This window comes from Sander vitreus, chromosome 21, assembly GCF_031162955.1.
Source record: "Sander vitreus isolate 19-12246 chromosome 21, sanVit1, whole genome shotgun sequence".
Classification (NCBI taxonomy): domain Eukaryota; kingdom Metazoa; phylum Chordata; class Actinopteri; order Perciformes; family Percidae; genus Sander; species Sander vitreus.
Window position 1 is genome coordinate 9,889,802 of NC_135875.1, and position 24,980 is coordinate 9,914,781.

General features: G+C 39.8%; 4 protein-coding genes across 4 annotated transcripts; 2 read left to right on the plus strand and 2 right to left on the minus strand.

Moving 5' to 3' along the window:
- Positions 1 to 853: 853 nt before the first annotated feature.
- On the minus strand, positions 854 to 2,422 carry slc18a3b (solute carrier family 18 member 3b). Its single transcript, XM_078278458.1, has one exon. The coding sequence runs from the start codon at positions 2,420 to 2,422 to the stop codon at positions 854 to 856; it is 1,569 nt and encodes a 522-aa protein (XP_078134584.1).
- Positions 2,423 to 9,843: 7,421 nt separating this feature from the next.
- On the minus strand, positions 9,844 to 14,718 carry rgrb (retinal G protein coupled receptor b). Its single transcript, XM_078279891.1, has 7 exons — positions 14,291 to 14,718; positions 13,887 to 14,043; positions 12,566 to 12,687; positions 12,000 to 12,153; positions 11,639 to 11,756; positions 10,639 to 10,752; positions 9,844 to 10,300 (listed from the first exon to the last, which is right to left on the minus strand). The coding sequence occupies exons 1-7, from the start codon at positions 14,364 to 14,366 to the stop codon at positions 10,160 to 10,162; spliced, it is 882 nt and encodes a 293-aa protein (XP_078136017.1). The 5' UTR covers positions 14,367 to 14,718; the 3' UTR covers positions 9,844 to 10,159.
- Positions 14,719 to 18,113: 3,395 nt separating this feature from the next.
- On the plus strand, positions 18,114 to 21,470 carry lrit1b (leucine-rich repeat, immunoglobulin-like and transmembrane domains 1b). The gene is made up of 4 exons (XM_078279361.1): positions 18,114 to 18,296; positions 18,647 to 19,101; positions 19,431 to 19,736; positions 19,883 to 21,470. The coding sequence occupies exons 1-4, from the start codon at positions 18,175 to 18,177 to the stop codon at positions 20,944 to 20,946; spliced, it is 1,947 nt and encodes a 648-aa protein (XP_078135487.1). The 5' UTR covers positions 18,114 to 18,174; the 3' UTR covers positions 20,947 to 21,470.
- Positions 21,471 to 22,957: 1,487 nt separating this feature from the next.
- LOC144536748 (leucine-rich repeat, immunoglobulin-like domain and transmembrane domain-containing protein 2) lies at positions 22,958 to 24,980 on the plus strand. The gene is made up of 3 exons (XM_078280010.1): positions 22,958 to 22,992; positions 23,198 to 23,979; positions 24,193 to 24,980. The coding sequence occupies exons 2-3, from the start codon at positions 23,211 to 23,213 to the stop codon at positions 24,978 to 24,980; spliced, it is 1,557 nt and encodes a 518-aa protein (XP_078136136.1). The 5' UTR covers positions 22,958 to 22,992; positions 23,198 to 23,210.

Sequence of the window (24,980 nt, forward strand, 5' to 3'; positions counted from 1 at the left end):
TAACTGTGCATTTCTTACGAAACAAGTTCCACACTTATTTCGTTTTTATTCGTTTGAAAGTTTGAAATAAGAATGAAATCACCAGTTTCACACAGATCCAAACAGAGATTTATTAAAACGACAATTAATAAATGAATACATCTTTGTTCATCTGAAGGAGACTGACTTCATTTGCTACGTCTTGACAAAATGTTTCATACACGCGCGCGCACACATACACACAAACACAAACACACACATACTTTGTAGAGGTCCACGTATGTTTTAAGAATTTACATTGTGCTTATATCCACATATGTACAAAATCAATTTATTATGATACATTTAATTTCAAACAACAAAAACATATAACAAATAAAAAGAAATGACAAACAGGCCCACTTGTTACAAAATTAAAATTCACGATTTTTTTTAACAACCAAAAAGGAAAATCGGGCCTTTGATGTGCAAGTAAAAAAGTTTTTTTTCAGAGACTAAAAATATAGGCTATTTTTGTGTAAGGACGGGGAATGTGCTGTTTATAGTTGGTCCCGTATAATCTTGTACGCAGATTTATCTATTTATATCTTTTTACAATACTCAGTGATACACACAAATTTAACAGTAGCTTATTGATCTCTCACAAAACTCCAGTTATACGTCCATGACAAACGCTACATAGACTTGTTCGACACAATGAAATCTACAATATACTGTACTCTGGAAAGCGGATCAGTCATCATGATTTTGGTGATCGGGTGTTTATATTGCACATCGGTACTTACATAAAAGTTTAAATTACTTTACTACAACCTGCCTCATCTCCAAATCTCTTTAGGGGAATGTTTCGTGGGGCGGTAAGAGTGTGGCCGGGTTAAGTGTTCTCCGGACCGGACGACTCTTCTGACAAGGACCGCTGTGCTTTGAAGGTGTCAAACCCATTTTCATCTACTGACAAGCAATTCCCTGCCGAACTGTAGCCCTTCTTTTTAGCTCTTCTCTCCTCCATCTTGATAGTATCGTACAGCCCCTGCGGAGCCTCCTCTAACAGGTTATCTCTCTCTGAGTAGGACGGTTTCATTTGGCACACGTTGCGCAGCAGCAGCAGGGCTGGTGCGTAAAGCACATTGACGAGGCCCATACCCAAATTGAGTTGTACAAATCCGAGATTGTGCACTATCTGGCCGGCTACTATAGGACCCATAGCATATGCAACAGAATAGGAAATATCTGCTATAGCGTAAACACTACCGTACACTGAAGTATGACGCACGTCAACTAAAAACGCAAGTGTCGGCAACAGAGCAGTGTCTACCAGTGCAATTCCAAAACAAATGCCGCACAACGGGGCGATAAGCTGCCCAAAAGTTTTACATGCAGGGACTGTGCAGGAGCTCGCCCCTATTATAACCATACCCAAAGCTCCGTAGAACCACTGCAAATGTGGATGCTTTGCTGCTAATTTCACAGTTATGTACACACCGAGGACATGAGGGAAGAAGGCTGGGAGCCAGGTGATCCCCATTTCCCACTGAGAGGAGTGCATGGTGGTCTCCATCCAGTTGGCTATGGTGGGCTCTAGAAAGGCCAGGGGGATGTTACACACTGTCAGCGCCCCGGCCACCACAGCTATGTACGGGTCAACCATGAGTCTGTATATGGGTGTGCCGACTGGCATGTTTTCTCTAGTCCTGTTGGAGAACGGCTTGATCACGGTCAGCACCAGAACGCCGTCCGCCAGGCAAATGCAGGCGAGCACGATGAAGGGCACTTTCTTGCCGGCAAACTCGTACAGGAAGCCCCCGAAGGGAGGCGCCACCAGACTACCGAAAGAGATAAACGCCAGAGCGATGCCCAGCGCCCTGCTTCTCTCTGATTCCTCCGTGTATTTGTCAGCTATCATCGCGATTCCAGAGGTATCCGCGAAAGCAGACCCCAGACCCTGCAAACTTCTGGCCACAAAGAGCGTCGCGTAGTTCTCACCAACTGCAAATATGCAAGTGGACACGAACATAACAGACAGTCCAATTAAAAGTGGAATGTCATATCCAACACGGTCTATAAAAGTTCCCGACAGTGGGTTAACTAGCAGCTGCAGGATGGCTTTAGATGCGAAAAGTACTCCTATCTGAACATCTAAATTGTCCTTGTTGCTTTTGTCTTGACTTGTGCTGTTGGCTGAAGAGTTTGGGTGTATCACTACATGGACGTGCTCTGCCTGCTGACTCTCCAACTCAACAAGATAGTCTGGAATAATTGGCACGATTACCATGTAGAGCATATTGTCCAGCAAGAGAGCCACGCAAACAATCACTAATATGATCCGTCTTTGCTGGTGAGGATCCTTTATCGCGGTGCCTAACTGCTTGGTTCTTTCGCTCATCTCGGATAGTTTTACGGCGGCTGATTTGACCAGCCCGGATGATCCTCCTTCTCCATCCATGATGTGCTTCTTTTATGATTTTCGATTCAAAATGGTTGTTGTGCTTCTCCCGTTTGCTGCCGATCGTTCAACAACTTGGATGACGCATTGGTGTTTTCTTTACATGCATGTGATGCTCTCCGTCCTCACCTCGCCTGTGCGTAAAGGGAAAAGCGAAGGGGAACTTGGCTGCCTGATCGGTGAAGATGGCTTTCCTCAGCTTCTTCAACGTGTCCTCGCCTCAGCCACATCCGATGTTGTTTCATGATCTCCCGAGAAGTGACGTGGTGAAATCGTAGAGTTTCTGTACCGTTTCGCTCGCTAATCTTACATGGCAAAGTTTGTTTGGAGCGTTTTTGATTACTTATTTGCAACACATAGGACGCTCAATCTTTCTCATCTCTGTGTTCATACCTCCTATCACCTGTGGCACTTTTGCGCTCAGCTCTGAGACCACGAGTGACTTCGTGGTCATTAGTGCACGTTAACCCGCAGGTTCGGCGTTATTTTAGTCCTTTGTCTCCTCTTTTCACCAAGTGCTATGACGCATCACTAGCTTGCCCCCATGTTCGCCACTTGCCTCCTTTATGTTAATGTCCAACCATGGCAGCAATCACTTCAACCAATAAGAGCCAGTGAGCACCACATCACGACCACAAGAGACTCAAAGAAAAAGAGGCTTTCTTGTTCTTAATGTCCAGTTTGTGACTCTTGACTTTGGTTCTATTCTTTAATGCTTCAGACCTACGCACACGCACATCTTCCGTAATACATCTTTTGCCAAAGAAACTCTAATACTCTCAAGATAAGATACAAACACATACAGTAGCCTATACAGCCGTGCGCACACTCAGTGGGTGCATATATAAATGTAAAGAAGACTTTAAACACCACACACATCAAACAACTATAAACACACTTCTCGCCACTGAGTCTCTATACATATAGATGTTTTTGGAAATTCAAATATTAACACTTGATAAAATATTCAAGTCAGTAATTGCCTTAAAAGGACACGTTTGTAGTTTACGATATTAGCTTTTTAAATGTGTACCAGACATGAACTCATAAACGACCCACTGCTGCAGGAGCTGAAGAGATTTCAGCACCCGTCACCACAGACAAACATGAACTGCAGCTGAGGAGTTTTTTTTAAATTTGTGAATGAAAAACTGTTCGTTAAAATTTAGCCAAGAAACCAAAACATGTCAACAACGACATGAATTAAACTGCCTATATATATAAACTATTGCATGCAGCTCTTACGTTCTGAGAAGGAATCGTACCAAATGTACGGGGAAGTGGAGACCTTTTTAGATTCAACACAAGACACCGGCGACATCTTGTGGTGGACATCTACCAGTACACACAACACCCATACAAATCGTCTCACTACCTAATCTAACTGACGTTGTCCATTAAGTTGAAAAATAACTAAACATTTTACATCATTATAACCACTTTAACCAAATGGTGTTTCCTGTTATCAGTTTATGTTTTTTTTGTATTATTCTGTTCCCCAGGTTTTGTCTTCTATAGTTACATTCTTATTTTAGATTAGTTAATTTTATTATGGGTTTAAACAACAACAACACAACAGATTTTACTTTTTAATTATGTTTAAAGTATAAAAGCCTTGTTTATTGAATTTGTATTTCTTCACTAGAACTTTCATTATTTGTCAGTAGAGGGCGACGAAGTCTTGCAAATAATACTCAATGTGTAATCCATGGTCCAACATAGGGTAGCACCCACGAAAACTCAAAACATAGGACTGGAAGCTCCTTTCTCTGACATAAGGCAACAAACAAGGGATCTAAATGTACCTTAGTGATCCAATCTAAGTTTAAAGATAGATAAATATTGTTTTCTGGTGCTACACAATGCTATAAAATGTTTGTTTACATCAGTAATAGTTGTGAAAACAACAATTTAACCGGCCTATTTTAACAGGAAATGTTAACCTGAATGTCAAACTCCTCAATTTGGATACATACTTGTATAGATTATATATGCTATACTTTTATTTATTTATTTATTTATTTATTATATTTGTCCCCCTATGAATAAATGAAAATTATATAATAATAACGTTTGGAAATTTAAAGTTCAAACAGGTCCTCATAGATTTTACTTATTTTACAGCTAATAATAATTCTTATTAGAATAACAATCACATTTTGATGATTACTGTTATAACAGCATATTGGAGGATGAAGTAGATGGCAGAGGGGTGTTTCTAGGGTGTTCTGTGGATTATATGAGGCAGAAAAGGCAACATTAATACACCAACAGGAGGATTAACACACCATAGGAAATAACTGCCCAATTTCACTAATGAGAGTGGCTTGACACAGCAGCAGCCGTTAGATAAACACACTACAGTTTTTTTTTTTAATACACAGATTTAATACGAGTGACAGTGGAGAGATGTGACTACATGGATAATCTCTAACTCATTCTGGTAACTCGGCAGTGTCTGCAGGAGTTTAGAGTGTCAGCTTTGTCCTCTGGGTTGAGACATGGACAGTGACATGGCCTCTGATGTGAAGACGATATGAGAGAAGTTTAATCAATGAGACCAGAAGAAAGGCTGTCTAGTGACTCAAATATCTAATCCAGATTATTAAAAAAAAACAATTCTTTCAAAGTCATTTCAAGAGAAATCCACAAGAAATGTGTCACATCTTGGACACAATTTGTTGTGTTAAAATTAAAATATCAGTTGGTGAATGAGAAATCATTATGGCTTATGAACGGACATGCAGTGTTATATAAGATCTTTGTTTTTGTCATGTGGCATGTCTCCTTCCACTGAGTCATCGAATCTGACCCGTGGGCTATAACGTGTAATGTTTAATGTAAGATTTACTCTGACCTTTGCTTGTTTCTCTGTAGTAGCTCTCAACTAGATTATTATTTAACATCAACCATTGTGCTTATCAGGCCAATACAAAGTTGATCATTAACTTGGGGCATAATGCAAACATTGTTTCCCTCATTTGACCTCTGTTCTTCAAACCTTTACTCAGTAAAGTCAGTTATACGCTATTTATTGATTTCCAAAATTGTAACATAGCAGCGGATCTTGTGCACTTAAACAGATCATCAGTTGGGAAAATATAAAATGCTCTTCAACACTAATCCTCCTTTTAAAAGTATTATGCTTTTTCATTTTTGTAGAAATGTGATCCAGCTAACATTTATATTGTACACCTACTGCAAAATCTATAACTTTAAGAATTTTAAAATGGCAAATTTAAGACATCCTGACAGCATTTAAAACATAATTTTTTTGTACTCTTTTGGAAATTTAAATCATAATTTCTGTATCGGTGCTTCAGAAAGTGTTTCTTTAGTTTGGCAGTTTTTGCTCAAATGATACGTACTGTTACACTGGTAGAAGAGAAGAGAATTATTGAGAAAACTGGTGATGAGATGATTGCATCTGGGGAACCTTTTGGCTACGTACCTGTTTTTCTGGTGCTCTTAAAGTCAAAATCTGACTGATTACCTACAGTCAGGTCCATAAATATTGGGACATCGACACAATTCTAATCTTTTTGGCTCTATACACCACCACAATGGAGTTGAAATGAAACGAACAAGATGTGCTTTAACTGTAGACTTTCAGCTTTAATTTAAGGGTATTTACATCCAAATCAGGTGAACGGTGTAGGAATTACAACAGTTTGTATATGTGCCTCCCACTTTCTAAGGGACCAAAAGTAATGGGACAATTGGCTGCTCAGCTGTTCCATGGCCAGGTGTGTGTTATTCCCTCATTATCCCATTTACAAGGAGCAGATAAAAGGTCCAGAGTTCATTTCAAGTGTTCCATTTGCATTTGGAATCTGTTGCTGTCAACTCTCAATATGAGATCCAAAGAGCTGTCACTATCAGTGAAGCAAGCCATCATTAGGCTGAAAAATCTAAACAAACCCATCAGAGAGATAGCAAAAACATTAGGTGTGGCCAAATCAACTGTTTGGAACATTCTTAAAAAGAAAGAACGCACCGGTGAGCTCAGCAACACCAAAAGACCCGGAAGACCACGGAAAACAACTGTGGTGGATGACCGAAGAATACTTTCCCTGGTGAAGAAAACACCCTTCACAACAGTTGGCCAGATCAAGAACACTCTCCAGGAGGTAGGTGTATGTGTGTCAAAGTCAACAATCAAGAGAAGACTTCACCAGAGTGAATACAGAGGGTTCACTACAAGATGTAAACCATTGGTGAGCCTCAAAAACAGGAAGGCCAGATTAGAGTTTGCCAAACAACATCTAAAAAAGCCTTCACATTTCTGGAACAACATCCTATGGACAGATGAGATAAAGATCAACTTGTACCAGAGTGATGGGAAGAGAAGAGTATGGACAAGGAAAGGAACTGCTCATGATCCAAAGCATACCACTTCATCAGGGAAGTATGGTGGTGGTAGTGTCATGGCGTGGGCATGTATGGCTGCCAATGGAACTGGTTCTCTTGTATTTATTGATGATGTGACTGCTGACAAAAGCAGCAGGATGAATTCTGAAGTGTTTCGGGCAATATTATCTGCTCATATTCAGCCAAATGCTTCAGAACTCATTGGACGGCGCTTCACAGTGCAGATGGACAATGACCCGAAGCATACTGCGAAAGCAACCAAAGAGTTTTTTAAGAGAAAGAAGTGGAATGTTATGCAATGGCCAAGTCAATCACCTGACCTGAATCCGATTGAGCATGCATTTCACTTGCTGAAGACAAAACTGAAGGGAAAATGCCCCAAGAACAAGCAGGAACTGAAGACAGTTGCAGTAGAGGCCTGGCAGAGCATCACCAGGGATGAAACCCAGCGTCTGGTGATGTCTATGCGTTCCAGACTTCAGGCTGTAATTGAATGCAAAGGATTAGAAGTATAAAATATACTAATAGAAGTATTAAAAAGTGAAAGTTTGATTTATGATTGTTAATCTGTCCCATTACTTTTGGTCCCTTAAAAAGTGGGAGGCACATATACAAACTGTTGTAATTCCTACACCGTTCACCTGATTTGGATGTAAATACCCTCAAATTAAAGCTGAAAGTCTGCAGTTAAAGCACATCTTGTTCGTTTCATTTCAACTCCATTGTGGTGGTGTATAGAGCCAAAAAGATTAGAATTGTGTCGATGTCCCAATATTTATGGACCTGACTGTAAATCTCTCTCAAAATGCCATGTGTGCACCCATTTGTGGTGGGGCTGCTGTTTGTGCTGTGTAAGGTTTTTTTATGACAGATGTTTTTCTTTTTTAACACCATCTGTCTGTGACTAGCATTATATTTAACATACTTATCATTAGCCTACTTTTCAAGCGCAGGCAGACCTTCACCTCACCTTGTGTGTGGACTGTGATCTATATCCTGACTGAATTAAAAGAATTGTAGTCAGATTAAGTTACTTGCACAATGTGTTGTGAGAAAGCTCAGTGAGACTATATCTTTCTGTGGCAAGTTGTTCTTTCTTCCTGTGAACTTGTTGCTATTACTGCTCCTGCTATCTACAGCTCTGACCGAATTAGATCACTAGTCCACAGACACTTGTCTGTAATCAGCTGGCTGTCAATGATACAACTGTTTCCAAGAATGTGATGTTAATCTGTTGGATTCCACAGTCTTTCCTGGGAAATAACCTGATCAGCCAGGTAGATGAGGAACGGAGTTTATGAGGAAGTGCATGACTATACCCAACATGTAATACCTGCTAATTAGAAAAGCTTGTTTTCTGTGAAAGGACAGTAAAGAGCCGGCTGCATAACAGCACTCCTGATTTAGCTTCTGACTAGTTTTTTCTTTTGTTTCTTTTACCAATTTAGCTTTTTTTTTTTTATTTACACTTACTTTCAGCTCTTTTTTTTTGACACAGACTTTTAGAAGAAAGATACATCATGCAAAAATCCAAAATCCAAAGATTTTAACCTTAATGTCTTGTTACAATGTAACAAGACATGACATGAGTATACAGCCATTCTAACAGCTCTGTGAGGCTGTACTTAGGCATGGCTGTGCTTTGAGTTAAATGCTAACGTCAACATGCTAACATACTAAGCAGGTATAATGTTTGCTATGTTTAGTTTGGCCTATTTAGCACGCAACGTCTGCTGATTAGCAGTAACACCCACAAGTTGCTGACACAAGGGTTGCTTTGATTGTCATAACATTTTGCCTGTATTGGAAGAATGAACACTATGATCTGATGATGGGGCTAGATGACAGGTCAGGGGATCAATAAAAAATAGATTAAATCATCCTCTGGGGTCCATGAATGTCTGTACAACATTTCATGGGAATCCATCCATTTACATCACTAGAGCCACACAGCTAACATGGCCAATAAAAACTTGCTTTACATCGAAAGGAGAGTTATATTTTGTTTCACTGTTTCTTTGATTTAAAATGAATGCCTTTGAGTTGAACTAGTTTACATTGACTCTGACTCTCATTAAAGGTTTCTGTCTCATCTTTGTTATTTCCAAAAAAACAAAGCTCACACATTTCATACTGAAGACCTGGCCATGTAATCCCCTGTTTTATGCACTGATCATTTCATTAGATAATGTATCATGGCTGGTACATGTTGATAACACTGCAAATTAAGAGTTGATTACATATGAAATAAATGTGTTGTTTTTCTGATTTAAAAAACACAACAACATCTCTTTGCTATTTTTGCTCATTAGGGCCGACTCCTCCTCTGTTAAGACTGAGCCATTGACAGTGAAAGGATTTCACCTGTTGACGACTGGCAAGAACGTAATTCGTGTCTGAGGTTAGTGGGCTTATTTCTGGAGTCCATGTATTTAGCAACTCAGACATCAGAGTGCTGTCCTCTTTTCTTCTCTGCGCCATCGCTGACACCGAAACACTTGCTATGAATGTGGCGCATATTTAGAAAAGACAGAATGGCATGCATGTAATCCAAGAATTTGCAATTTGTCTCACTAGAAAGGGCTGTGCATTTACTCTTTAACAACTCAGCACAATATAATAAGTGTAACAACTGCTAAATAAGTTTAATTTAACGGAATATGAACTAGAATACACCATAACATTTTAATGAGTAGCTCCAAGGTAAGAAAGTATGTGATCTACCACACTATCTACCTCTTTAACAGTTTATGTACTAAGCATGCAGTAAGTTTCACTTTGCCTCAGGTGTTGACTATAGTATAATTGAATAATACAGTCTTAACACAGTGACTGCTTTTCTCACCATGTATAGAAGGTACATCACCTCACACTGTGAGGTGATTTCCGAACAAAAACACAGTTCATTAATCTGTTTAGTAAATGCTAGAGATAAGTGTGTCATGAGAGGGCATCTCTTGACGCTGGTCAATTGTAGAAATCAGGGCTCTTCTTTAAAGCAGCTCAGTTATACAGCTTTTTAAAACACACATTTTAAAGTAGATGGAGCATACAGTAGAAAAGCAGCAACACAATGGGTTTATTGTCAGTGGTCTCACACGGACAGAGGAGCAGTGCAGGTTAAAGACAAATTGCTGTAGAAAGAATACAGTAATTTGAAAGTGGATGAATTGCCTGCAACACATTTAATAGATTTACACAAATCCAGCATGAGGCTCCAAATGTAGAGATTGTCAGGAGTTACTGTCCACATGTGAAAATATTTCAACTGACAGGCATCTAAACGACCCATTCATGCTTACAACAGGAACCTGTTATGAGAGTAAATTATACTAGACTCTGCACCAGAATGTAATGAGTTTCCTTTTATTTTGACTTCTTAATAACCGGATCAACGATCTTCTGCCCGGTGAGGAAGTGCCACACGCCGCCTCGGTAGAACTCATTTCCAAATGAGAAAAGGAGAGCGTTGAAGATAGGGTTTGTCTTTGCAAGAACTGGAAGCACCTGCAAGCACAAACAAGGATTTAATCATGAAACTACTTGATTTAAAGGACATTTCCAGTTTATTACAACTTGGTCTCCTTTTTGCTGTTCTGGCCATCATGAAAACAAAGTATTTGCTAATATAGGAACATGGTTACCTCGCTACAACAAAAAAACATGAGTGGTCAAATAATCAGATTGTAAACAAGCCAACAGTTTAGCCAGATTAAATAAACTAGAATTCTCTTTTAAATTAAGTCAGCAATAATATGACTTCCTTCCTTCCTTTCTTCATCATTTTGACTGTACAGTATGTTCCCTCAAACTGTCAGATTAAATTAAACAAAATAAGTGCTCACCATTCTTAGTTTGGGAGATACAACCTTGACGTTCTGAAAACAGGCGTAGATACACATGAGAACGTAGGGCCCCCAGCACGTCAGCATTACCCTCAAAGGCACATTGGTGTTAAACTGGAAAACAAAGATATTACACATGCGATGTAGTGGATTTAGAACATTGGTGGTTTATTTTTTAACAATATTCAGCTGGAAATAAGAACACCACATTTCAGTTTTGTCGGTTACAGTTTGACTGTTTGTGCAGTATCTGTAAGCTAACTAGAAAGAAAAGGGTCTGTGCAACTGGACAAGAAATAGTTCCAGCACATATGTCTCAGTTGTATCCTTTTGTAGTGCCATGACTTGCTGTTTTGTGCACAGATTAAACAAATCATATAGACTGTGTTAATTAGTGAGCTTTGCTTTGAGAGGTGCTGGTCAATGTATTTTCTAACTCTGGACAGAAAATACTGTTACCCTGTTTCCAGTCTTTATGCAAAGCTAAGCTCAGTGTGGCCAACTTGGCAACTTTCTCGCTAGATTTAGCGGCTTTATTTCAAAAAAGTGATTAGCGACAAATTTGGCGACTTCAGGCCATCAGGGGGAAAGTGAGAAATATTATATTGTAATTCATTCCCAGGCTCAGAGTAATTAGTTCAGGGTTCATCCAGGGGCTTTTAGTGACTTTTTCAGGTAGTGCTAGTAACTTTCATTGGAGAAGACTTGGCAACACTGGCTAAGCTCAATTCTGACTCCACTCCAGCACAAACATTAGCATGCTAACTTAGCATCTACAGTTGTGCTCCTTGTTATTGTTAACAAGTAGATGTCAGTGAGCACACTCAACTCTATTAGCTGGTGACATGTTGGAGGCATCATTGTGTGTCTCTGTGTCCAAATATAACACAATGAACATTACGTGCACAGCTAAAACAAGTTTTTCGAGTTCAGGTTAAGTAGAAAAATACATTGTCTTTGCCAAATCTGTATTCCTTTAAAACGGGTTTTGCACATTTACCCTGTGGTGATGGGTCTTCTTGAAGTGTTTGTGGATGGCATCGTAATTTGAGTACATGGTATAAGCTGGAAACATCAGGTAGAGCACCACCAAAGTCAGCATGTAGGTCACATAGTCCCTGTTGAGAAGAGAAACATAAGTAAATAATATGTAATATGGTAAATATTTGTTAAAATGCTATGGACGGCTGCATTTCATATACTTATAGTGTAGGTGTTGTTTAGTCGAAATAAGTAATCATCATTTTGTGCTGACTATAGACATCGCAACATTAATTGATAGTGATGAAAACAACAGCATACTGGCCATTTCGTCCATGCCAACATTTCAGTTTTAGTATCATTTATTTACACAACTCTACCTGTCCCCTCTGGTGTAGTCCAAGGTGCAGCAAGTCTTCATAGGCTCAAAGTCATAGACACCCCATCCCATAAGAGGAACAGCAGCCCAGAAGATGGAAAGAATCCAGATGATGCTGCTTATTGTCAGCGTAGTGCTCCAGAAGAGCTTCTGTCCTACAGAATAAAGACATGCATAATGTAATTTGGATCTAAGTAGACATTTGACATATTATTTGTCGTTTGGAGATAGCTAATGGCATGTGTGTTGACATTTCTTACTGCTATTTCTGCTGCAAAAACAAAAGCAAACTGTGACAGAATCTAAGGAATTCAGTTTGATGCACTATTTATATATATAAAAAAAAAAAACTCTAAAGAAACTTAATGACATGATTAAGTACTGAGTGTCAAAGTCTTTTACAAATACAGTCACCATGATGGCATCAATACATCTGTTGTTTTGTTTTCCAAAATTTGTCTATAACTTAAATATCTATCACTTAGTGTAACACTGTAAATTAGATATATTTACTTTAGTTGAGTTTTATATTACACTGGTGCAGTACTGGTGATATGTTGTACTCACTGGTGCAGTACTGGTGATATCTGTCCCAAGCGACGGCAGCCATGAAACTGATTGATGCCAGAACCGCTATCATGCCCTGAAAACCATGATAGGCACATCCATCTTGACCAAAAGGCCAATATCTAGAAAAGACAATTAACTTGAATCATACTCCACCTTGCAGATGAATGTTGCCTAAACCCAATATTACACATTATATGACTACATCAGGCTGTAAAAGCATGTTGGTTACATTTTTGAAAACGGGTGACCCTTTGTAGCCAAGCAAAGCCTTGCAACCTCTTTATCAAAAGTTGAAAATGTCTAAGAACTGTGAGCGGTTAATCCAAAGTGCTCTTCTCAGACTGTTTCAGTCAACGTCCTAAATAGGTATAACTCTCCAATGTGTCACCCAAAAAAGTAAAAAAAACAACAACTAATCATCAGATTTATCTTCCCAATTCCCAAGGCTTGATTACCAGAGCGAGCTACTGCACCGGGGCCCGTAGGCTCATGTGGAAGTTAGTCGGTGGTAATAGAATACATAGCAAATATGTTCATTAATTTTGTATGGATCACTAATCAGTTAATATCTAGTTTTACTATTTTAGTTTATTGTGCTTTCATAGTTCATTTTACTGAATAGATTTTCCCATGTTGGGGTCAATAAGGAGGGGCAATAGGGGCCCCTAGTGTGTTAATGCCATGATCTACTACAACTACTCTTTCTAGTCACTGTTCCATTATCTTTATTGTGACTATTATTGCCACTGTTCATTACATCCCCAACCGGCACCGTCAGACACCGCCTACCAAGAGCCTGGGTCTGGCCGAGGTTTCTTCCTAAAAGGGAGTTTTTCCTCGCCACTGTCGCACTAAATGCTTGCTCTTGGGGGAATTACTGGAATTGTTGGGTCTTTGCAAATTATATAGTGTGGTCTAGACCTACTCTATCTGTAAAGTGTCTTGAGATAACTCTTGTTATGATTTGATAGTATAAATAAAATTTAATTGAATTGAATTAATCCGGTCCTGCTGACGACCCGGTTGGGAACCACTAAATAAAATATATAAAAGGTTGAAACAGGACATAAACATAGCCTATTTAAATGTTGCAACATTTCAATAAAGATGCTGTTAGGTAGCTTAAAAAACTTGAACTTTACACACTGAATAAATGGGATTGTGGTTTATGAGAGCAAAAGGCTTATTAAGTTTGTGCTACCCAAATACTATGCCTTTTTTGATTGCCAAAAGAAATGCAGTACCCCCACCATGATAAAAAAAAGGGCCTGTGTAAAGAAAATATCTTTAAACCCTCAGTGTGTCCTCCGTCTGATACCTGAGGTAGCTCGCATATGCAGCTGTGAGTCCATTAATATTCAAACACAGGTCAGCCACAGCAAGATTGAACACAAAGAAGTTACTGGGAGTCTGCATTTCCTTCACTCTGAGGAAAGACACAATGCTGATGGCATTGAGGAAGAATCCAAGCGTGCCTAAAAGTGAAAAAAAAGAGAAATGCCCCTTTTAGTTTCTGGTATCACATTGTTATTATCAGCCTGAATTTATCAGCACAGTTTTATGGTTGTAAGTGAAAAAACGGCTGCACTTCAAACATCACAATGAGGAAAATGGTTGGTGTGTTCTTGCTTTAATAATCAAAGCAAATGGTTTCATAGTGAACTGTCCCTTTACTTCTTGCAGAAAGTGAAACATGTCTTCCGGTGTGATCGGTCCACTTACCCGCAACAAGAAGCCCTGTGCCGAATGTAAACATATCAAACTCCGTGAATCCCTCCGGTAATATATACGCTGCCATGTTGAAATGCACAAAATAAACTTTTTCACAAAAAGACAAGTCCTGTTTCAAGTTGTGTAGCACAACACCACTCCAACAAAAAGACGCCTTATAAAGGCTCTTTTCACGTGGAAAAGCACGAAGAGACTAATCTTAGTAAACCCCTTTTAAAATCCCCCGAAGAATGTCCTAACGAGCAGACTTTCTTCAAACTTACTGCAACTTTGTAATCGCCAAACGTTTGCGCGTTCGCTACGCAAATCTTTGATGTAAAGTGTGTTGATTCAGAGCTCAGCTGTGATTTTTTGTCCATTTGAGTTATGGCTACTGCAGGACACCTTCTGGAGAAACCCCCTAAACACACTTAATTCAGCTGACAGTGTTAATGTTGTTGTGGGTGATAAGGAAAAATGGAAACATGGGAAATGTTGTTTATAGCAAACTCATTTTATAGGCTGAACAACAGGAGGGCATATAACGTTAACTCTTAAATATACAACAAGCATGGTTAAATCACTCTGTTCAGTGCTTATTTAGCTTTATGTTAAAATTGTATTTGATTCATTTAGAAAACATGTTTTTCTACTACATGATGGAAGCAAGATCCCTCCTCTGTTGCTCTTGCTTTTCTCCATTCCCATAATTGTCGGTACATGTGTTTTTTTTTTCTTGCATGCAAAAGTGATTTTCACCGCAGCTTTCGTCTGTTCAGTCACTCTGTATAGTGGAGGATTAACTTGGAGTTGCCCTTTAATCTCCTTTGCTTGTTACTGAACAATAGGTTACTACGTTTTTCTCAAATAAATGCCTAACTGTATTATTTTTTATGTAAAATGAAAGAAATTTTGTTTTTAAAGACCACTTCTACAAACCCCTACAGTTTAAAAGTAGATTTAATATTGTTCCTTTTAATAAACTATCACATTTTTATTTTATTTTATTTTGGGGAGTTTTTCCTTAGTTGAATCAGCGGTCTAAGGATAAAGGGCTTCGTATGCTGTAGCCTACATATCGTAAGCCCCTTGAGACAAATTTGTGATTAGGTGCTATGTAAATAGAATTGACTTGATTTGACTGCTCAAGTTCTGGAAATCTTTTCACCAAATCATATTTTTTTTAGGCTATTAGACTTATCCATGACATATCGTCATGTTTTTTTCTTTTTCCTAAATGTCTTTTCTTTGTGCCAGTAATGCCAGTAAAATTGGGAAGTTGTGAAGACATCACTTTTATTCAAACTGCATACATTTATATACTGTACACAGAAATAAAGGTTCAGTTGTATGTTGTGTAGTAAAATTGCAGAGAAAGTGTCCCCTGAGTCACAACTCAGTCCCAACAACCAGTTCTCTACTGTACACCTGACTGAGAAATGACGACATAATCTCTTCTTTTAAACTCAAAATACAGTTGGTTCTCTCTTACTAGCCACAGTAAATGTGAAAGGTCGATTAAAAAGTCTGTGAAAGCACCAGGACCTTATTAATTTACTTATTTATCTGTTGACGGAAATAACCCTAAAAACGAGGTCAGTAGAAAAGTGACCCTTTACTCAGGCAACAGCCTGAACATTTAAAAATGTACCATTTGGGCCGAGTCTAATTGCACCACTAATCTGCCCACAGATTACCACAAACTCATTAACTATGAAGTAATGATGTGTCCCAATGGACTCATAATACCCTTTTCTCAAACTGCCCATATTGTCCTGACTGAAAGCTCAAACTTCTACTCTTTGTACATTGACACACAGTGGAAGACCACCATAAAACCATAAATCCTTAAATTACTGAAGGAAATAGGATCTCATTTAACTTCTTTATTAATATTATTGTGAAGCTAAAATGTGGGAATAAATCCTATGACTGTATCTGACGAGGATATCCTGTCTTTACCCTTGCAGTGGTTACACATGAATGCATTGGTTAACAGTTATTACACCATCATAATCTGCTGAATGGTTTTGCAATGGAACAAAGGTTTCACTGTTGAAATTGCATTCGTACTGACAGACCCGGAGGATCAGGAGCAAGATGAAAAGCTGAAATAAATGTTTTTACGTAGGGGAGACTAAGACTGCTTTTTCTCTACAATTCAGAGGGAGATATATAGTTTATATGAAATATAAATAAAAAGATATAGAATATAATTGTATTCCACTTTATCTGATGTGAGATACTTTGCCGATTCAAATTTTACATTTTGTATGCTATGGTGGAAAGTAACTAAGCACATTCACATGTACTGTATTTAAGTACACTTTTGGGGTACCTTTACTTTCATTTGATACTTTATACTTCTACTTCTCTACATTTCAGAGGGAAATATTAAATTGTTTTACTACACATGATGAGCCCATAGAAATGATGTGCTTTACTCACTAAAAGTGGCAACACATTGTCAAATTACAACTTTAAGTAGCAATATCTAATAATACAATGTATTATTAATAATATAACCCACTGAAAGAAGTATTTCTGTATGATGAGTATTTTTACTTTTGACACTTTAAGTACATTTAGCTGATAATACTTCTGTACTTTTACTTAAGCAATATTTTGAATTCAGTATTTTTTAAACTATGGTATTTCTACTTTTACTTCAGGATCTGAATACTATGTATAAACCTGCAGGATTGGAAAAAACAGCCTTGTTTAGCATGTTTTACATAATACAAATGAACATTTCTTAGATTAGAGATCACAATTGGGCAGTTTTCATTTCATTTTGTATCTTCCTTCTTTCAAAAACATTTTTTTTCATTATTTCCCTTTCTCCAAGTATGGGGCTTTTTAATAATTTTACATTGACAGGGGCCATTCTTTATTAGGATTATTTTTTTTCTTGCAAATATATTTTTCTTTGCCTGGGATAACCCTCGTGAAAGAAAATAGAACAAAGATGTATTAATAAGAGACAGAGAGATGACTGGATTAAAGGATTTGAAATCCCGCCTTACAGCCGTGTCTTTAAACCTCTGCACCTGTGGACAAACCCTCAAAGACTGTGACAACACGACAATGTGTGTCACACATATATATATATATTATTTTATTATATATAACTACATCATACAATATGAAAGCAATAGTAATCTTAAAGAAATTGAGGTTATTGTCACATACTTCTTTGAAGTTTCAAAAAGTATTCTTTATTTGATATTTATGCCCAGTGATCAACTGCATGTGGTTACATACAGTAGTGTTGTCATTGGTCTAATAACAAGAGAGTGAGTAACACAATAAAGTACCCATAGCAACTCTCCACTACCATCTAGTGGCCACGTGTTGCTAAGTTTCTAGCCATCGTACAAACTACAGTCTGTCAATGTATTCAATTTAACAGACTAAATCAATAATTATAATAATTTAAGGAAAGGCTAACATAAGAAAAGCTGGTGTTTATTAAAATGATTTGAATCTGTAGCACGTCCCTGTGCTTTAATATCAGAGTTGTTTTTAGATGGTTATGTAATATTTTTGTTTACCTGCAGCCTCCACTTCATATAGGTGCTGTACAGTTTTTTGTGTACATAATTTACCATCCAATCAATTTTTTGGAAAGTATTTCCCTTAGAATGAGTGAAAATTATGCAGCCTGTCAGCTTCCAGGAAGCAATAGCCTAATCGTGTGAATGGAAATAACCCAAGTCCTTCACTAATCCCTGCCTATCCTTTTTATCTCAGGATTCAGACAAGTCGGAGCAGTATGGAGCTGTGAGCCTGCAAACCACCACGATGCATCTGATGAGCTGTTAAACTCGAGCTGTAGCGCCAATTTTTTTAATTGTAGTTTAGCTGCATAGAGTTAGTAGCTTGCAGGAGAGAAAATGAGTCGACATTTTACTGCTGCTGTTTGTCTGGCTTTAGTTTGTCTTCCTTTGCTGAGCAGTTCATGTCCTGCACAATGCAGCTGCTTCTTCCACAAATTAAGCGATGGATCAAAAGCAAGGTAAATATGTCAATTTATTATATTAAAGGTTATTATTTGAATTTAATTCACAGTACATGTGTTTTTTTTCTTGCATGCAAAAGTGATTTTCACCGCAGCTTTCGTCTGTTCAGTCACTCTGTATAGTGGAGGATTAACTTGGAGTTGCCCTTTAATCTCCTTTGCTTGTTACTGAACAATAGGTTACTATATTGTTCTCAAATAAATGCCTAACTATTATTTTTTATGTACAATGAAAGAAATTTTTTTTTAAAGATCACTTCTACAAACCCCTACAGTTTTAAAGTAGATTTAATATTGTTCCTTTTAATTGTCTATATTGTAAACTATCACATTTGTATTTCTTGCAGGAGTGTACTCTGCAATGATCCGGAAATCACTGTGGTTCCTCCAAATTTCCCCATTGACACATCGAAGCTGCGCATCGAAAAGACAGCAATCACACGGATTTCAAGCGACAACTTCCACTACCTCAACAGCCTGGAATATCTGTGGATGTCTTTCAATTCACTGAATACACTGAATGTTGACAGTTTCCGTGGTCTTTACAACCTGGATGAGCTCCGGCTGGATGGCAACTCCCTCACCTCCTTCCCCTGGGAGTCCCTGACTGATATGCCAAACCTGAGGCTTCTCGACTTACACAACAACAAGATCTCCACCATCCCTGCCGATGCCACCATGCACATAAAGAATCTCACCTATCTGGACTTATCCAGCAACACTCTGACAACTGTTCCTGCTGATGTTCTCACAATGTGGCTGAGTGTGAAACCATCCCAGGATTCCTCCAAACTAATTCTCGGTGAGGATCAAGCTGTGACATATAAGGATCCCGGAATGTATTCTTTTTAAGCTGCCTTGCATGACGACCACTTCTTTGACATCAGAAGCATTTTAAGCTGAGTTGGGGATTATGTTCATTGTGTGCAATGTGTCACGTTAATTCTTGATACATTGCAACAAGTCATTCTATTTATTTGAACTCACAGCCACACATACTTGGTCTTAAAATTACTTGTTGGTGTTGTGTAAAGGAAAATGTATTGGATGGTAGTGACATTAGTTCATAAAAAGATGCTGAGTTTTTTCTTTTCACTGACAGCACTTTGTCACACTTGATTTCCTCTGCAGGTCTCCATGACAACCCATGGCTGTGTGACTGCCGGCTGTATGATCTGGTCCAATTTCAGAAATCCCCTTCCTCATCCGTTGCTCTCATCGACACCAGGCTGAGGTGTGCTGATCCAGAGAGCTTGTCAGGGGTTCTTTTCATTGAAGCGGAGCTGCAGAGGTGCCAGGGCCCTCGGGTGCACACGGCCGTGGCACGTGTACGAAGTTCACTGGGCAACAACGTCCTGCTGCGTTGCGGCACAGTTGGAGTTCCCATCCCTGAGCTGTCCTGGAGCCGCGCCGATGGCAAGAAAATGAACGGCACCGGTATGTTCTCCTGAAGTAATTCCAGATGTGCTTAAATTAGAACAATATCTATTTCTGTCCAAGTCAAAGTGTCAATGAGATTACAGTTATTCTTTTTTTGCTAATCTGTTTAACTAATCTGTGAGTGTCTGCTTTTTGTTTTTCAGTTCAGGAAGAGGTTTCAAAGGAGGGCATAATTTGGTCGATTCTGAGTGTGCCTGCAGTCGCCTACCGTGATTCTGGGAAATATGTGTGCAAAGCAACCAACTTTGTGGGCACCGCAGACGCTATTATCTCTTTGGTGATCACAGATTCCTTTCGGTCAGAGGAAGCAGGTGGGGGTGTCCCTAAGAAAACCAGAGGGAAGAAACCTGGTGGCATTGGAAGAGCAGCATACCAAGAGAAACTTATTGCCAGATATGTTCCTCCACCAACCACCACAGCTGCCCAGCCCATCATCGAACCTCTTAATGGCAAAGGCGCGACTGGGAAGTATGAGATCGAGAGCTACAGCATATCTAACGGTGCTTCCGAGGGACGAGGCAAGCCGCCAGACCCTCAGAAACCGGTGGAGGTGGATGCTCTGAGCAACTTAGCAGCCAATGCTTCATCCTTACAGCAAGCTCCGGAGAAAAGGGTAGTGCGTTCTGTGAAGGTAATTGGCGACACAGACCATACTGTCTCTCTGAACTGGAGAGCCCCTACAGCCACAAACACCACAGAATTCAGTGTCCTATATGCTATATTTGGTGAGAGAGACATGCGTCGGGTAAACGTAGGTGCCGGAAAGAACCGAATCACCATTGACGGCCTTGTGCCGAAGACAAAGTACATTGCTTGTGTTTGCGTCAAAGGCCTGATCCCGAAAAAGGAGCAGTGTGTAATCTTCTCAACAGATGAGGCGGCCAGTGCAAGTGGCACTCAGAAGCTCATCAATGTGGTGGTGATAACGGTGGCATGCGTGATTGCTGTCCCCCTCACACTGATTGTGTGCTGCGGGGCGCTAAAGAAGCGCTGCCAAAAGCTGCTAGGGCGGCAGTCCAAAGACTTGCAGGACTCGTACGTCACGTTTGAGACCCTGGGCCCCACGGCCAAAGCTAAAGGAATGGAGGGCGAGTATCTGACTAGGCTAAATCCTGACGAATCCAACAGGTTGCTCTCAGCAAGGTCCAGTGTTGACTCGGAGGCCACAGCCAGGACTGAGGGACCACCTAACGAGTACTTCTGCTAAAACCAAATGAATGCCTCAACCTCCAGAGGATGCACTTTGTTTTTTAATGGACTGTTTTGTGAATAGATAAAACTGCTGTGCTCAGAGACTCAAAAGACAGAGGACACTGATGGCTCAGTCAACATGGGAAGTATGAAGTTGTTTTACAGCCTTATGGGAATAAAAACCACCATTCATTTGGTGGCAGCAAAAAAGGGAAAACATACACAGTGACACAGTTTCAATATTTACATGTGGTGTACAGTATATGTGTAAAAAAAACTTTTTTAATTCATTATGCACTTTTAAAGGTGATGTTTTGCAGAGGAAAATGTTGCCCTAAACTGTCTAAAACCCAATAATTTTGATTTTTTCCGAACTGTTACCTTGCATTGTGTTAAAGTCTTTATTTAAAACATAAATTAGTTATAGAAATTATGAACCAGCAGTTATTAGTTTTGTATGTCAGTATGATGTTAACGTGCCAGGTTTACTGTTGGGTCAGAAAACATAAAATACAGTACATTTTATAATGTGTAAATATTTGGGACCTGTAATATATGTGTATGCATGAATGTACTGTATAACAATAAAACTTTTTTTATATTGATATATGCTCTCAAGCTTTTTTCTTACATATCAGAATATTGATTTTTGAATAGATGAATAGTCATCTTGACTGAAGCAGAAAATGGCTTGTTATGTGCATTAAAAAGTAACAAACGTAAACATATGCAGATCGCTAATTCACTGAATAATTAGCACCTCTGTGCCAAAGTACAGCCTCACAGAGCAGCACACATCTTTCTTTAGTCTTGTTAGCACATACAGTGAAGCATCGATAAAACCTGCAGTTTTTTGATAAAGATTTAGGATTTAATGAATTCAACTCAAGAGCCTAAAATACATACAGATGTGTGGAATTCATCCTTAAATATGTAATTTAAAAAGAACGCTGAATCAACTTCAGGACAGTTTGTTTTGTCCCTTCAGGAAAAATAGTGTGTAGTAGGCCTATCTAGGTAGACGAAAGTTACGTCATTAAAAAGTATTCGTTCGGGTGCTGGAATAGCTCAGTTGGTAGAGCGGGCGCCCATATATAGAGGTTTACTCCTCGATGCAGGGGGCCTGGGTTCGACTCCGACCTGCGGCCCTTTGCTGCATGCCATTCCCCCCTCTCTCTCCCCTTTCATTTCTTCAATTGTCCTGTCAATAAAGGCCAAAAAATGCCCAAAAAAATAATCTTAAGTATTTGTTCAAGACATTTGGAAAGTGTCTCTGGATGAATTGTAGGCCTTCTGCCATGCAAGTAAACCAAGGAATCATCAATATATATCCTTAACATAAAACGTATGAAAGAAATGTATGATAACTGGGAGATTTCTTGCATTACCAAACATCTGATCTATCTCTTTGCATGTTAAACTAGCATGTTCACCAATAATAAAAAAAGGATATTAAAGCAAAAATACCTGTTAAAGATTGAACCTGAAAGGCTGTAGATGTTGTCTGTTTTCACACTTGCTTTATATGCTGATTTAACAACCTGAGAGACAACCAGTGTTCAGATTATTGAGGTCAGATTACAGTCCTCTCCAGACATCTGTCTCTCTGCAGCCCTCCCTCTGTGTGCTGCTAAACCCAACGGGCTCCGGCCCACTTAACAGATGGCCATCCTGTCATGTCAATGCCTTGGCTTTGGTGGGGAACAAATAAATTGAATTAGACTGACAAATCTTGATTGAACATTTGTGGTGAGTGTTGTTATGCTTTTGAGGAGTATTGACAATGTTATCGAGACAAAGTGGACCTCCGCTATAAATACACCTTTCCAATGTGTCTCACATGTCACTTGGTGTCTTAAGTCTTACGTCAAGGAAGATTAAGGTAATAGGCTTTCTTCCATGCAGCCCATGTCCTGCCTCCGCAGGCCTATTCCACATGCTCCCCTAGGAATATGGACACCTTTTATGTCGCATTACATATCGCTTTGATATATTATCTCATCACCCCTGGGTCACCAACTTGTCTGACTGGTTGCTCCTGCACAGATGACAACTTGGGAAGGTATGTAAACACTGAAAATATACAAACTCTTAAAAGTATGTGTTAGTCATGACCCTGTTGTTTTACATGTAACCTGCTATACCAAAGTGTTCTAAAATATACAAACACTATCCATACATTTTTCCAGTGGTGCATGTTCATGGGTAGCTATGAACATAAAATATACACTGCTCTTGTCTAAACATATCTCGTCTTAACCTTCTAGGTCTTTACTATGTATGGAAACCTCCATGGGACAAATCCCAGAGGATATCCCCCATGATTTCATTAAAATCCGAATTGAAAACTGCCACCTGACCGAGTTACCTCGAGGAGCTTTCTCTCAAATGAGTGCCTTGGAGTTTCTCTGGCTGAATTTTAATAAAATCACTTTGATGAGCATCAAAAGCTTGGATGGGCTGACCAACCTGACTGAGCTCCGGCTGCAAGGTAACAAGCTGACTTCAGTAACATGGACAGCGTTTCAGGACACACCGAAACTGAAGATTTTGGACCTAAAGCACAATCGACTGGACATCCTGCCCGAACACGCTTTGAGACACTTACCTGCACTGACCTACTTAGATTTATCCTTCAATCAGCTTAGTGTCATATCAAAAGATGTCTTCATTAATTGGCCTCTTTACCAAACAGCAGCGAAAGCGTGGGGGAAAGAAGGGCTGGTCTCCAATATGGTTTTGGCGCTGCATGACAACCCTTGGTTGTGCGATTGCCGCCTCAAAGGCTTTGTTGAATTCATCAGGGCGGTCAGCCCTCCCATCATTCTCATGAACTCTTATTTGATGTGCTCGGGCCCTGCCTCCAAAGCTGAAAAGTTTTTCCACGAGATCCAGTTAAAAACATGCATGAATCCGGTGGCCTCTGCCCCAGAGACTAACATCACTTTACCTCTCGGAGCAAATGCAACACTCACATGCTTAGTAAAGGCCAGGCCAGGTCCAACCATTCAGTGGATGTACAGTCTGAAGATTATAAGAGGATTTGCTGGTAAGATTTTTTGTATTACTACCATCCATTAAACTGTTGTGAACCTGCTCAGGGAGCACGTTGTGTGATATATTTTGAACTTTCAGGATGCATCTGCTTAATGAATACATACACAAACAATACCGTCTTTAGGGTATTAGGGTTACTATGTCTTTATCAGATGTAAACAAGCCTCTGATTGAAATGCTGTGACACTCTATTATCTATTTGCAGCTACAGAGACTCACATAGACGAGGAGACCGTCACCTCCCAGCTGGTGATCCCCACTCTTCACCTGGCAGACCGAGGACTCTACACCTGCATGGCCAACAACTTTATTGGCAACTCCTCTGTCAGCATCACGGTTAACATCAACTCCTCCGATTCCTCTGCTCCTCTCCCTCCACCTGTCCCCATGCTGTCATCCGATGAGAATGCCTACATTGACATCCGCATTGCCAAGCAGACAGTTTACGGTATCACCCTGGAGTGGTACGCAGCAACGGGCAACCCAGCAGAAACCTGGTTCACCATCCACTTTGGCAAATACGATTCACACAAAAAGGAGATGATCTACATTGGCCCCGGCATCAACAGCTACACCGTCAGCGACCTGCTTCCTGTCACCAAATATGAGGTGTGTGTGACCCTGAAGAACCATCCACCGAGAGAAGGCCAGTGCATCGTGTTTGTGACGGGAAGTGACATCAGTGAGCTGGAGCAAAGAGAGAGGCTCATCCACATTATCGTCATTGTTTGCGCCATGGTGTTGGCAGTGCCGGTCGGCATGTTTGCCTGCACCACGGAGGCCAGGTTCAGCTGCCTGGATCGCTGCATGAAACTGTGGAAGAAGCGCAGGCTGCACGGAGAGGACCTGCAGGGGGCGGAGAGGCAGGGAACCTTCGACAGCCTGCAAGCGGCCAGCGATGAAGGCCTGTGCAGGGACTCGGAGGAAAAGCCGAAAAAGAGGCGGAAGTCTGAGGACAGGAGCAAAGGAGGAAGTGCAGCTCATCTGTACTAG

Coding starts and splice junctions, on each gene's coding strand:
- slc18a3b (XM_078278458.1), bottom strand. CDS start 2,422: ATGGATGGAGAAGGAGGATCATCCGGGCTGGTCAAATCAGCCGCCGTA.
- rgrb (XM_078279891.1), bottom strand. CDS start 14,366: ATGGCAGCGTATATATTACCGGAGGGATTCACGGAGTTTGATATGTTT. Junction 14,044..14,290: donor CACAGGGCTTCTTGTTGCGG/GTAAGTGGACCG, acceptor TTTCACTTTTAG/GCACGCTTGGATTCTTCCTC. Junction 10,301..10,638: donor TATCTCCCAAACTAAGAATG/GTGAGCACTTAT, acceptor TTGTGCTTGCAG/GTGCTTCCAGTTCTTGCAAA.
- lrit1b (XM_078279361.1), top strand. CDS start 18,175: ATGAGTCGACATTTTACTGCTGCTGTTTGTCTGGCTTTAGTTTGTCTT. Junction 19,102..19,430: donor TTCCTCCAAACTAATTCTCG/GTGAGGATCAAG, acceptor TTTCCTCTGCAG/GTCTCCATGACAACCCATGG. Junction 19,737..19,882: donor CAAGAAAATGAACGGCACCG/GTATGTTCTCCT, acceptor TTTGTTTTTCAG/TTCAGGAAGAGGTTTCAAAG.
- LOC144536748 (XM_078280010.1), top strand. CDS start 23,211: ATGGAAACCTCCATGGGACAAATCCCAGAGGATATCCCCCATGATTTC. Junction 23,980..24,192: donor GATTATAAGAGGATTTGCTG/GTAAGATTTTTT, acceptor ATCTATTTGCAG/CTACAGAGACTCACATAGAC.